Source organism: Homarus americanus, unplaced genomic scaffold (genome assembly GCF_018991925.1).
Source record: "Homarus americanus isolate GMGI-L3 unplaced genomic scaffold, GMGI_Hamer_2.0 scaffold32550, whole genome shotgun sequence".
In the NCBI taxonomy this organism is placed as follows: domain Eukaryota; kingdom Metazoa; phylum Arthropoda; class Malacostraca; order Decapoda; family Nephropidae; genus Homarus; species Homarus americanus.
This window is the reverse complement of record NW_024734754.1, coordinates 575,496-590,000: the sequence shown is the minus strand read 5'-3', so window position 1 is coordinate 590,000 and position 14,505 is coordinate 575,496. Positions and strand designations below refer to the sequence as shown.

Here is a 14,505-nt window from a genome sequence, read left to right as displayed (position 1 = left end):
AAAAACAGATAAAAAAAGGTGAAAAGGTAAAAAACAAGAAAGAAGAGACAGAGAGAAAAAGTAAATAGAATAATTTTACTCCAATATTCCCAAAAGTCGACTGATTGATGCATTCCATTGGTGCTCTGTGTGTGTGTGTGTGTGTGTGTGTGTGTGTGTGTGTGTGTGTGTGTGTGTGTGTGTGTGTGTGTGTGTGTGTGTGTGTGTGTGTGTGTCCTTCAGGTGAGAGTTAGCTGGGCGGCTGTAGTTGACAAGTAATCCTCACTACCGACGAACACAAACTCCTGAACTTCTCCTTACCTGTGAGGGGAGTCCTGAGTGAGGAGGTGTGTAGGAGATTGAGGGAGATGTGTGGGAGAGTGAGTGAGGGAGGGATGACAGGAGAGATGGTAAAAAGTAGGGGCTCAATCTATAGTAGGCACAGGTAGTGGTGGGTACAGGTGGTGGTGGGTACAGGTGGTGGTGGTGCAGGTAGTGGTGGGCAGGGGTGGTGGGGTGGGTACAGGTAGTGGTGGGGTACAGGTAGTGGTGGGGTACAGGTAGTGGTGGGTGCAGGTGGTGGTGGGTGCAGGTGGTGGGTGGGTGCAGGTGGTGATGGGTGCAGGTGGTGGTGGGTACAGTGTAGTGGTGGGTGCAGGTAGTGGTGGGTGCAGGTGGTGGGTGGACAGGTACAGGTAGTGTTGGGTACAGGTGGGTACAGGTGGGTGTAATTAGTGGGTACAGGTAGTGGTGGGTACAGGTACAGGCACAGGTGGTGGGTACAGGTAGTGGTGGGTACAGGTAGTGTGGGTGGGAGCTGTGGGTGGGTACAGGTAGTGGTGGGTACAGGTGGTGGTGGTGTGTGGTGGTAAGTACAGGTGGGTGGTGGGCAGGTGGTGGTGGGCAGGTAGTGGTGGGTACAGGTGGTGGTGGGGGTGGGTACAGGTAGTGGTGGGTACAGGTAGGTGGTGGGTGGTGGGTGGGTGCCAGGCAGTGGTACAGGCAGGCCGGTGGTGGGTGCAGGGTGGTGGGTACAGGTAGTGGTGGGTACAGGTGGTGGTGGGTGCAGGTGGTGGTGGGTAGTGGGAAGCAGGTAGTGGTGGGTACAGGTGGTGGTGGGTACACATTGGGTACAGGTGGTGGGTGGGTGGAGTGGTACAGGTGGTGGGTACAGTGGTGGGTACAGGTGGTGGTGGGTACAGGTGGTGGTGGGTACAGGTGGTGGTGGTGGTGGTGGGTACAGGTGGTGGTGGGCACAGGTGGTGGTGGGGTACAGGTGGTGGTGGGCACAGGTGGTGGTGGTGGTGGGCACAGGTGGTGGTGGGTACAGGTGGTGGTGGGTACAGGTAGTGGTGGGGTACAGGTAGGTGGTGGGTGGGTACAGGTGGTGGTGTGGGCACAGGTGGTGGGGGTGGTGGTGGGCACAGGTGGTGGATTGGCACAGTTAGTGATGGGTACAGGTGGTGGAGTACAGGTAGTGGTGGGTACAGGTAGTGGTGGTGGGTACAGGTGGTGGTGGTGGTGGGCACAGGTGGTGGTGGTGGGCACAGGTGGTGGTGGCACAGGTAGCACAGGTAGGCTAAACTGACCACCACCACCACCACTGACAGTAGGACGTATCACTAGAGACAAGCAAGCTCCAACAACGTGTTCTTCCACTTGGTAAACTATAATACACATTGAATATTACACACACACAATACACACACACACACACACGAGACAGTAGTGTGATATCAGCGTGTGTGTGTGTGTGTGTGTGTGTGTGTGTGTGTGTGTGTGTGTTCCGCATCACAAGACAGTGGTAACCCCGGACATTCAGTAAGGACGAAACTTGTATGTCCCAGCTTATCGGTGTATAAATCTGGACACTTTACACGTCTAGTTCTAAAAATATAACTAGAGAGAGAGAGAGAGAGAGAGAGAGAGAGAGAGAGAGAGTAGAGAGAGAGAGAGAGAGAGAGGTAATTTTATATTACTGAACGATTAGCCTCAACAACAAAAATTGTCCGCTAAGCACGTTATGCGTCCGTAATTAGTGACGTGTGGGGATGACGTGTGAGGGGTGGGGGGTTGGGTGGGGGGTGTGAGGGGTGGTAGGGGGTGGGGGTAGCCTTGTCGGTGCCTTTGATAATTTTCTCGGCTCGATTTCATATTGGTGGCGTCAGTAGTGGTGGTAGTGATGATGGTGGTAGTGGCGGAGGTGATGGTAGCAGTGGTGGTGATAGTGGTGGTAGATAGTGGTAGAGGTGGTAATTAGTGATGGTGGTGGTATTGGCGTAGGTGGTGGTAGTAGTGGCAATGGTAGAGATAGCGGTGGTGATGGTGGTAGAGATGGTAGTGGTGGTTGTAGTAGTGTCATTAGTATGTTGGTTATTTTCGACTCTTCCTAACCTAACCTAACCTAACCTAAAATGAACTATTCAAGCCTAAAGCGGCATTCCCAGTGACATTTCTAGGTCTGCGCATCGATGTTTAAGAATAGTTTTTGACTTCCAGGCATAAAATGGGATTCCAAGGCCCAAAATAGGATTTCTGGTCCTAAAATAAAATTCCTAGGCCTAAAATTGGATTGCTATAATGGAATTCTTAGCCGAAATTGGGATTCCTAGACCTAAAATGGACTTCCTAGACCAAAAATTAGATGTATAGGCCTAAAATTGGATTCCTAGGCCTAAAATTAGATTTCTAGGCCTATTTTAGCTAGTACATTGATCGAGTTTAACTCTTGACTTTGTTAACACACACTGATGATTCAACAATCAATTAAGGCTTTGCTAATCTATTTATATCTCACCAATCAATTAATGCGTTGCCATTCCAATCAATTGAATCTTCTCCAATTGATTGTTACTCCATCAATCCTCCTACACCACCCATCAACTATTACTCCATCAACCCCTCAATACTCCATCAATTCTCCAACAATCTGCTAACTGATTATTACTCCACCAATCCTTCAACACTCCGCCAATCAACTATAACTCCACAAATTGATTATTACTCCACCAATTCTCCAACAATCCAACAAATGCTTATTACTCCAACAATTTTTCCAATAACCACCTTTAATACTCCACCAATTGATAATTAATTAATCACTCCACCAATGAATCGAATCTTCACCAATCACCTCTCTTCTCTCCACCAGGTCACCAGGGGTCATGCTTCAGTGTGGGTCCTGAACCTCAACGTATAATAGGCATGGGCAGAAGTGGATCCACCTCCTCCAGTATGACCCACACCGTGAACCAAAATAACATGGGTCTTGGGAGTCACCATGACATGTCGAGTAGAAGTAACAACAGGCACCTCACACTCTACGGGATTGAAGTGCCAGTCTATAAGTTCCGTGGTGAAGATGCCCAGTTAGAGTGCCAGTATAATGGTGGCACTGACCCTCTCTACTCCGTCAAGTGGTATAAGGACGACAGAGAGTTCTACAGGTAAGTTCTAGTTTCGTCAGGTAGCTCTTATGATTGATTGCTCACTCACTCACTCACTCACTCACTCACTCACTCACTGACAGAGTTTGTATTGCTGTTAATGAGTATTTGTCAGTTTTTATTTTTATTATTATTATTATTATTTTAACATTACTATTAGTATTGTTAATTATTCTTATCATTCTTATCATTATTTATCAACTAATTAACTATTTTCCGGACTGCAGTACTAAACTAAAACACGAACATTATGATACATAGATACGATATTGGATGCAGTATATAAACACATTCCCAAGAGAGAGAGAGAGAGAGAGAGAGAGACTTCTATTTTATTTTAACTTACCGGGTACATACTTCACACATATACAGTATAGTAAAAAACACAGAGCCAAATTAACAAGTAATAACTAATTGTTAACTAACTTTGTAAAATTATCTAACAAATTCCTTTATAGAGAGACTACTGCCAGCATAATACTAACACTGCTAAGCGCTGTTATTTAAAAAAAAATTACTCTGTTAAATTAACTGTTTAACCTAATGCATTAACGAGATAAAACGGCGCTCAAAACACATTAACATCATGAAGTGTTATAAATTCTGGGACTGACAATATATATAACTTGTGGTCAGGACAACGATGCTCACTTGTTTTTTGTTTATTATTTTTTAGGAAATTTCCGTAAAAAATAATAAAAAATAATAGTTATTTCATTACGTCTTAAAAATTAATAATTGTTTTACGGTCACTTTTGTTGCAACTGCTAAAATGACAGTCAGAACTAAGACAAAAAATAACATAGAAATGGCTGTTAGTTATTTGTTATGGTAGTCCTCTTAAAATGATTATCACCAATTAATACTTAAATAATTAATAATAAATCTTTCCTCTAGACGACAACGAGTCATCCATAAAGCAAAAAAAAAACAAAAATTAAGTAACTCAAACTATAATATATGTTTATTTATTTTAATTTTTTCTTTCATAATTTATTTTTTCTTATGCGAAAGACGTATGCTAAATTGATTACTAACCCCTTGAGGTCGATGATTTAACCCTTTAAGGACGATGGTTTAACCCTTTAAGGACGATGGTTTAACCCTTTAAGGACGATGGTTTAACCCTTTAAAGACGATGGTTTAACCCTTTAAGGACGATGGTTTAACCCTTTAAGGACGATGGTTTAAGCCTTTAAAGACGATGGTTTAACCCTTTAAGGACGATGGTTTAACCCTTTAAGGACGATGGTTTAACCCTTTAAGGACGATGGTTTAACCCTTTGAGGACGATGGTTTAACCCTTTGAGGACGATGGTTTAACCCTTAGAGAATGACGTATTGTCTTTGAGTATGATGACAGTTTCCCTTAAGTGAGAACGTCTTAACTGTGTGAATAATTAAACCAATTTCCTTAAGTAAAATGACATTATAATCAAGGGGTTAAATCATCGCGATCAAGAAGTTAAGTCAATGTGCTCAAGAAGTCAAGATATATCATCCAATGGGCTAAATCAATGTACTGAGGTGGTTAAGTCATCATCTTCAGTATGGTCGATTGGGGTTCACTGTGGTTCATTAGGATTCATTTTGGTTCAATGGGGTTCACTCAATTTAAAGTACCATTACACACTATTAATATCCACTGGGGTTCACTAGGGTTCAAATGGGTTAAGAGACTGTCTCATGACTTGGCTCGTCCTCAGGATAAGTGGTCATGACAATAATCGGTTGACTGACATTCTAAATGATTGAAAAAATGATGATGAGAAGATATTTACTACTTTAACTTGCAAGGTGTATCTGTTAACGATGAGAGAGAGAGAGAGAGATCCTAACTAACAATGACCCATTTCTCTCATTTTTCAGATATTTGTTCAAGAAGCCGAAACCCAAGACGACTTTCACCACTCCAGGCGTCAACGTTAACGTAAGTGTTACTGTCTTAATGTTACTCCAGATACGTGAGGAAGGAAGGGTCTAGTGAGGGGCTGGAGGAAAGAGTGGGGAGGAGCTGAATGCGGGTGTGGGGAGGAGCTGGAAGAGGGCGTGAGGAGGAGCTGGAAGAGGGCGTGGGGAGAAACTGGAAGAGGGCGTGCTGGAAGAGGCGTGGAGGAGCTGGAAGAGGGTGTGGGAGGGCTGGAAGAGGGTGCGTGGGAGGAGCTGGAAGAGGGCGTGTGGGGAGGAGCTGGAAGAGGGGCGTGGGGAGGAGCTGGAAGAAGGTGAGGGCAAGAGGTGGGGGGGGGGCCTCTTGTGTCCGCTGAGGGGCTGATGAGGGCTGGCTGATGTAGTCTTCAAGGGTAACGAAAGAAATGTGTTTTTAAAGGGCTTTATTTTGTCTGTCTGTCTGTCTGTGTCCCGTTTGACCTTCATTCTCTATCTGACTAAAATACTGAGTGTCTGTCTTTATTTTTGTCGAGTTATCTATTTCTCTTTGTTTCTCTTTTCCATCTAGCCTCACTCCCTACCTCCCTCTTTCTCCTTTTTTTCCTAATTCAATTTATTTTCCTCCATTTCTTTCTCCTGTTCTGTATCCAATATTTCCTTCACTCCCTCACCCCCGCCCTTTATAGTTTCCCCCCTCCATCATCCCTCCCTCTCTTGTACCCCCTTCCTTCCCTTTCTTATTCACCCTTTCTTCCCTCGCTCTCGTCCTTCCTCCTTTCCTTTTTCTATACTTTCATTACATCCCTCCTTCCTTGCCTGATTCTCCTACATCCCTCCCCGTTCCTCCTTCACACCTTCCTTCTCTTCTTCCCTCCCTCCCTCCTTCTCTCTCTCCCTCCCTCCTTCTCTCTCTCCAGGCCTCCCTCCTTTGCACAACCAATCTAATGTGATCTATCAGGTATATCACACTTTAACTCGCTTTTCACAGCACAGAACAGCTCGACGGTGTTCCAAGGTACAGCATCACACACCTGTACATTATTAGAGAGAGAGAGAAACAAACAGACAGACAGACAAGGACAGAGTGATAACGGGAGATAAAAAATGAAGGGGAACGATATGAGAGAGAGAGAGAGAGAGAGAGAGAGAGAGAGAGAGAGAGAGAGAGAGAGAGAGAGGTGATACATCAGTGTTTTGACAAGGTAACACGGCTGGCTCTCCGCCTCGTTTTCTACAGCTGGAGGTCGGGGAGAAGGGATCACTTGTCGAATTAATTGACTTAAGGGTGCCGACTCGACAACCACACCGCCTCAGAATGTTCACCTTTATCTCACCCTGATCCCTGGCCTAAAGACGATCTCCCATCACTCTAAATCCTCACTACTCTTTGACCTGATACTTGTTCTTGGCGGTACTCCTGTTGCTTCACTCGACGATATTTTAAAATAAAGACTAAATATGCTTCATTATCTTATTGTTGTTGTTATTGATATTATTATTATTGTTGTTTTTATTCATTTTGTTGCCATTATTATTATTATTATTATTATTATTATTATTATTATTATTATTATTATTATTATTATTATTATTACGGGTCAGTTAGTTTAGGTTATATTTTCTAGCTAAAAGTTAAGATGATTAGGTTAAGTTAGGTTAAGTTGGTGAGTTAGGTTGATAATAAAACTATTCATTCAGTAAAATTATCAAGTAAATTTACAATCGGTTTTACCTGTGTATAGACAACACAGGCAATGGGTGTATTAAGACTGTGCAGGTATACAGTTTCCAATATATACCTAGACAGTGTAGGTGTACCTCAAAAGTAAGCAGTAAGGCATCAGATGTTTATTTCCAGAAGCTTAGGTTAGGTTAGGCTAGGTTAGGTTAGGTTAGGTTAGGTTAGGTTAGGTTAAGCTAGGTTAGGTTAGGTTAAGTTAAGCTAAATTAACTTGGATTATGTCCCGGCAATCAAGATAAAGGTAACCAAATTCCAAAACACACACACACACACACACACACACACACACACACACACACACACACATCTAAAATCAGCTTGAAATTTAACACACAGATCATAAACAACAATTATGACAGGGTACGAGGCCGCATAAATCATTACAATTAAAAACTTCATTTTGATGGCACGATATCTATAAATTACAATTATTATTTCCACGCCTCTTGATATTCAATAACCTGAAGTTTAACCAGCCCAGCTTATTTCACCACATGATTACAAACTCTAACGTTTAGCTAACCTACCTTAACCTAACCTAATTCTAACCTAATCTAACATAATGCTAACCTAACCTAACCTAACCTAACCTAATGCTAACCTAACCTAACCTAATGCTAACCTAGTGCTAACCTAATGCTAACCTAACCTAACCTAATTCTAACCTAATCTAACATAATGCTAACCTAACCTAACCTAACCTAACCTAATGCTAACCTAACCTAACCTAATGCTAACCTAGTGCTAACCTAATGCTAACCTAACCTAACCTAATTCTAACCTAATCTAACATAATGCTAACCTAACCTAACCTAATGCTAACCTAACCTAACCTGATGCTAACCTAACCTAATGCTAAACCTAACCTAATGCTAACCTAACCTAACCTAATGCTAACCTTACCTAACCTAATGCTAACCTAACCTAACCAAACGAAACCTAACCCCAAGTAGTGTTAGGATGTTTAGGAAAGGTATAGCTGGTTATCTAAGCGTTAAGGGGGAAGTTAAGGGAGATGGTGATATCTAGCTAGACTAAAAAAAGGTAATTAAGGGAGGTCAAACACATCTCATTACCTTAAAGACGGGTGATTAAGGGGAGCCATATTAAACCCTTTAAGGTAGCTGACCCTTCAAGAGAGATGATAATTACCCATTACTCCTCTTCTGCCTCGTTATGACGTAATGGATGCGTATATGCGTAACACAGAGGCGATAATGGAGATGGACGAGCGACTGATCTAGACCGCCGGGGTGTGGACACAAGCCAACAGTGATTCACGGTCAGCGTAGAGACCATAAATGGGCAAAATACACGTGAATGTGGGCATGGTGTGTGCCGATTGGTCATTTCCCTCCATGGCGTCACAAAGTACCCCACCAATTAGTTGTCTGATGCTAACCTAACCTAACCTAAAATCAACTCCACTGATAGGAGCATACACGAACGCACGCACACACACACACACACAAACACATATCCACAACGCCAACCCACACTCACACATTAAAACAGACAGACCGACAGTCACAAACACACACACACTTATTTCCAATCAATAAGATGAATCACCAGTGTGTAATTCAGACACCACTGGGACTTATTTCAGAGCCTAATTCGACACCTGAAATCTAAGGCGACAATGAACACGTCCCGGTGGTAGTTGTGTCATAATTAATATATCTCTAAATAGGAGACTTTGGGGTGTGTTACGAGATAGAAAGGGGAAGGAAAGAGAGAAAGGGGGGAAAGAAATGGCCAGAGAGAAAGGGAGAGAGCAACGGAGAGGAGAGAAAGGGAAAGAAAAAGGAGAAAGAACGGGAAGAAATTTTTAAGAAAAAAACGAAGGATGAACGGGGAAAGATTAGGGAGTAGAAAGGAAGGGGAGGGAAGAAAGCGGACAGAAAAGGGAAAAGATGGAAAGGGGAAGGAGAGAAAGGGGACGAAAAGAAAAAGGAAGAAAATAGAGGGAGGAAAAAAGGGGAAAAGGGGGAAAGAAGATATGGTGAAGAAGTAAAGGATAATATAAAATGGAGAGAGAGAGAGAGAGAGAGAGAGAGAGAGAGAGAGAGAGAGAGATAACCCAGCCAAGAAAGAAAGACTAATGGCCGAATGAATCAGCCATATACATTTCACAGATGATCGGTTCATCAGACAGGGAATTAAAACAACTAAGACGAAGTGGCGCGTCGGGCTGGTGACAGGAGAGGGCCGTCACCTAACACACCCCCTGCCAGCCTTCATCACCATCTTCATACCTTACCTCTCTCTCTCAAGTTTGTTATGATACCGACGTTATTATTTCATGCTGGTGATTACGTTTCATCTTACTATTTCGTGACGTGACGTGAGTTGTATAGTGTGGTGATGGAGATAGATTGAGTGTAAAATGTTGAAGATACGGTTTGAAAATTTGAGCAGGAATTTTTAGGATACTGCCGCGCGAATCACTTTGTTTACACTTGGAGTAGAGACTGCGGGGTCAAATTATCTTCGAATAGAACTAATCAAATAACATTATCTGACCTAATTAATCACTTTGTCTTATAAATTAGATTTGTTTTATCTCAGGTAAAGAGTTTGTAGTTATTCTTAACAAGTTTTAAAGTATCTAGACTTTTTGGTGGGTAAGCATCCTGACGTGTTTCATCTTAGCTAATAGGGTTCATGGTATTTATATGCGATTTGCTTCACAGTAACTATCTTAACATAATTTTAAATAATCTTTAGGATATGTTTCAACGCCACACGTGCGAAAGCTCCCTGCTGACACCTACAATATACTTCACAGTGCAATATGCTTAACATCCCAACCTGTAAACCTGGCATCTGGAATTTCGTTTTCTTGTTTTTTTTTTTACAAATTCTTTCATTTTCATTCAAACATTTACTGACTACATTTTCGATCACATGAAATAGTATTTCAATATTTGCAACAGTAGTCCAGGCGGCGCTGATGTATCTCCTCATCACTCATGCTCTTTGGTAATGAAAAGTCATGACCCTTTTACGACGATTATTTTGATGACTCATACACAGGTACAGTAACGGCTTGTCATACTCGACTGATTACATGAAAGGAACCAATTCATAAAAAAAATAAAAAAAATAAAAATAAATATATATATATATATATATATATATATATATATATATATATATATATATATATATATATATATATATATATATATATATATATATATATATATATATATATATATATATATATATATATATATATATACAAGGAAAAGAAGAAAACTAAAAGTTCCCAAAGCTATCGTGCAGAATTCACATCTTCAGGGGAGTACAGACTGAGTACAGATGTGAATTACACAGAAAGCAGCATGATTATCAGATCACATATATATATATATATATATATATATATATATATATATATATATATATATATATATATCCCTAGATAACTCTTATATCACTGTAATAGTGTAGTGTATACATAGGGCACCTCAGTACCACAAATCACAAGGGCAACTCCGTCAATACCAATTTTAACACATAAACAGAGCCACAACACAAGTTCTCCCTGGACAGTGGCGTCGATCAAGGCCTAATACTTGGTCCTTCATAATTTACCTCTTATCTCAGTCAAATATTCGAAGACCTACACTACGATCCGGTTAGGTTGGGGTGACGCTAATGGCATACTTCTGTTAATTCCTTTTTTTCATATTGGCTGCTGCACTGATCTGGCTAAGATAATCCTACCATAAGTCTCATCAGTAAAGTGCCCGAGATACGTGAACAGCAACAGCGGTGTGTATAAGCCTTCATGTAATCCAGACAAAATGAGCTTTTAATTTATAACTAACTCCCTTGGGTGACATTTATTTTTTAATCTACGTGTGAATATGATGAGGTATAGAGATTACTTTTAAATAACTATATGGAGTATTTTCATTAGATTATACGTATAAGAACAGCTTAATAACTTTTTTTTGATGTTACGAGAAATTTGAGATTATGATTAATGTTTTTGATAGAAAATCCGGTTAATTGGTGTGAGTTTTAAAGTCTGTTGACTGTATGAGTGTGTGACTGTATGACTGTGACTGTATGAGTGTATTGTATGCCTGTGACTGTAAGACTGTATAGCTATGAGTGTATGACCATGACTGTGTGACTGTATGAGTGTATTAGAGTGTAAGTGTATGGGTGTATGACTATTCTTGACTGTATGACTATATGACTGTATGACTGTATGACTGTAAGATCTTCGTAGTGATGAAAGGAATAAGTGAAACTATGACCGGAGAAAGAAATGTTCAAGGCGTAAATACGGTGTTCGTCCTGGGGAAACATAACGTTTATACCTGCGCTAGAAACAATAGTTCACTATAGTTTAATTTACTATGAAGATAATCAGCCAACCTTTTAGTCAGAAACGTTACCTTGGCTATTTTATCCTTACAAGAATAATCAATATAACACTGAAAAAATAACATTACAGCAAGAGAGAAGTGATACTATGTTAAATATTATATAATTTAACGTAGAATCATTGTTAGTTGGTTATTCATAGTGAGAGGTTATTTATAAACCACTATGTAGTACTACTGGATTAATATGAACGGGTTAATTACTGTGTCGAAGGAGAGTTTAAGTTAATATCCAGGTTTAGAATTCGTCGCCTGGTATTGTGTCAATATTTGGTAGTTACTGTACTTGTGTTTTGTATCTGGCACTGTACTTGTATATCTGGCACTGTACTGGTATATCGGGCACTGTGCTTGTATACCTAGCACTGTATTTGTATATCTGGCACTGTACTTGTATACCTGACACTGTACAGGTGTACTTATATATCTGGCACTGTACTTGTATATCTGGCACTGTACTTGTATATCTGGCACTGTACTTGTATATCTGGCAGTGTACGTGTATATCTGGCACTGTACTTGTATACCTGACTTGCTGTACAGGTGTACTTGTATATCTGGCACTGTACTTGTATATCTGGCAGTGTACGTGTATATCTGGCACTGTACTTGTATACCTGGCACTGTACTTGTATATCTGGCACTGTACTTGTATACCCGGCACTGTACTTGTGTATCCGGCACTGTATTAGTGTTTGTGAATGAAATTACAAATTCTGATTTAAAAAAAAATAGAAAAGTTTGACGACAAATATTAGAATGAAAAGAAAAACAAAAGATGATTGATTAATTTTCTCTCTCTCTCTCTCTCTCTCTCTCTCTCTCTCTCTCTCTCTCTCTCTCTACGTCTCACGTACACACTGATCACATTACAGATAGTAATCAGGGAAGAGGGGAAGTCGGTGATAAACACTGACTTTAACTAATGAACAATAAGGCAAAAACAGAAGAAGGAAGTAGCGTATGTAATCAACTCTACAAGAAGGAAAGAATAAATTACTTCTTTTCTTAGGCTAGTAATCTCGACTTGAGTTACTGAATACACGGAGGAATATATAATTTTTTTCGACAACATAGCGATATGATGTACAGTGTTTAGTAAAGTAATTAGGAGGGATAATTAGGTACTTTATGTATTTTTAAGGTAATCTGGAAAAAATCTTTGAAATCTCTGAGGGTGGGGGGGAGAGAGGAGGGGAAGAGGAGGGGGTGGAGGAGGAGTAGGAGAAAGAAGACTAGAGAAAGGGGCGGAAAGGGAAGGGAAGGGAGAGGAAGGAGGGGGAGGAAGGGGAGAGGAAAATACTGTACTTGCGTGACACTGTATTATGTACTCGTGAGACATTTAGGGAAATTATGTATCTGAGTGAACCATGCAAGGGATTTTTTTTTTTTGTATTTCTTTGTCTCAGTCGGGAAAATTTTACATGAGAAATTATGTACTTTGTGAGACATTAAGGCTGAATTATCTACTCGTGAAACAGGTATATAATGTAAGTTTAGTTTGAGACATTAAATATATATTATATACGCATGAGAGACACAAAGGAAGAATTAGATAAGATAACATGGGGTTGAGGGAGGCAAAAAAGGGTAAAAAAAATGCAAAAAAAGGCAAAAAGGATAAAAAGCAAAACAAGGCAAAAGGGAAACAAAGTAAAAAATAGCAAAAGGGCAAAAAAGGCAAATAAAAGCAAACAACAAAACAAAACAAATGAAACCCCAAAACAGAATCTTGATATTATCGAAAGAAATGTTAAAAGAACAAGAAATAAAACAAAGATGGAATGAATACAAAAATTAATAAATAACGTAAGCGAGAAAAAATAAAACGAATGAGTAACTCAACAAAAATTGATTAAATAACAAATGAAACTTTATAGATAAATGGTTAGGTTAAGTTGGAAATAGGAAGAGAGGATTTTTGTCAAGTCTGGCTCAATATATGTTCTCTGTCCGTCCGTCCGTCCGTTAGTATGTCCGTTCCTCCAGTAGTTGTAATCAGAATAACTTAAACTAATGAACAAAGGACTTTAACCCCTCGAGTGCTAAGGCAGATCAGCGTAAAGGACACACCATTATGTAGACAAACAGACACACACACATTAAGACAACATAACAACTGTATCCCTTACACACACACACACACACACACACAAAACCCTCCCCCCTACACCCACACCCTGGACGGAAAGAGAGACAAACAAACATAAAAAATCAAAACAAGGTGATAGCTATAGTCCTCGTGCTGGGTATAAGAAGAAGATGAATACACGACTCGACACTCATCTCATCGCCACCTCAATTAATTACAGCTTGAGTAAAACAGATAAAATTCAACACTAAATCTAACTTTACCGTTTCACTGTAATGAACTCCGTAAAACATGATTTTTTTTTTCAATTTTGTTTTTAGCAATTTTAGTAAGTGGTAATACTTTTAAATTTACAATAGCTGTGTAAGCAAGTACGTGTATCGTTATAATATCTTGAGGTCTTCCTGAATATCGTATACCTATCGTAAGGTTTATCTATGTATCATAAATGCATTTCTAGGTTTTCCTGACTATGGTAAGTGTATGGTAAGGGTCTTTGGTCTTTTGAGTATCGTATGCTTAATTATTATGAGTATTTTGAGTATTTTGAACTTACTTGACGAATTCCCTCTGTATCTCAACATTTTCCTGAGTAAGCGTATTAAATTTTTTCCCAGAATCAAAATTACATGAAAAGACTAAGTCATCATCATCGTTCCTGAGTATTATATTTAACTAATCATTCATACATACGGGTGAACATCTTCCCCATGTATCAATTACCTGTTCATTCTAATTCACGTATTTACCTGTTCATTCTAATTCACGTATTTACCTATTCATTCTAATTCACGTATTTATCTGTCATTATAAATTCACGTATATACATGTTCATTCTAATTCGTATTTACCTATTCATTCTAATTCACGTATATTCCTGTTCATTCTAATTCACGTATTTACATGTTCATTCTAATTCACGTATTTACCTATTCATTCTAATTCACGTATTTA

At 39.9% G+C, this 14,505-nt stretch overlaps 1 protein-coding gene across 1 annotated transcript in view; it reads left to right on the top strand.

Moving 5' to 3' along the window:
• Positions 1–14,505, top strand: part of LOC121870485 — a 131,505-nt gene that overhangs the window by 23,830 nt on the left and 93,170 nt on the right. Inside the window, exons 2-3 of the mRNA XM_042372318.1 lie at positions 3,131–3,425; positions 5,295–5,355. Of these exons, the coding sequence (XP_042228252.1) occupies positions 3,131–3,425; positions 5,295–5,355 (356 nt within the window). The remainder of the gene's footprint in view (positions 1–3,130; positions 3,426–5,294; positions 5,356–14,505) is intronic.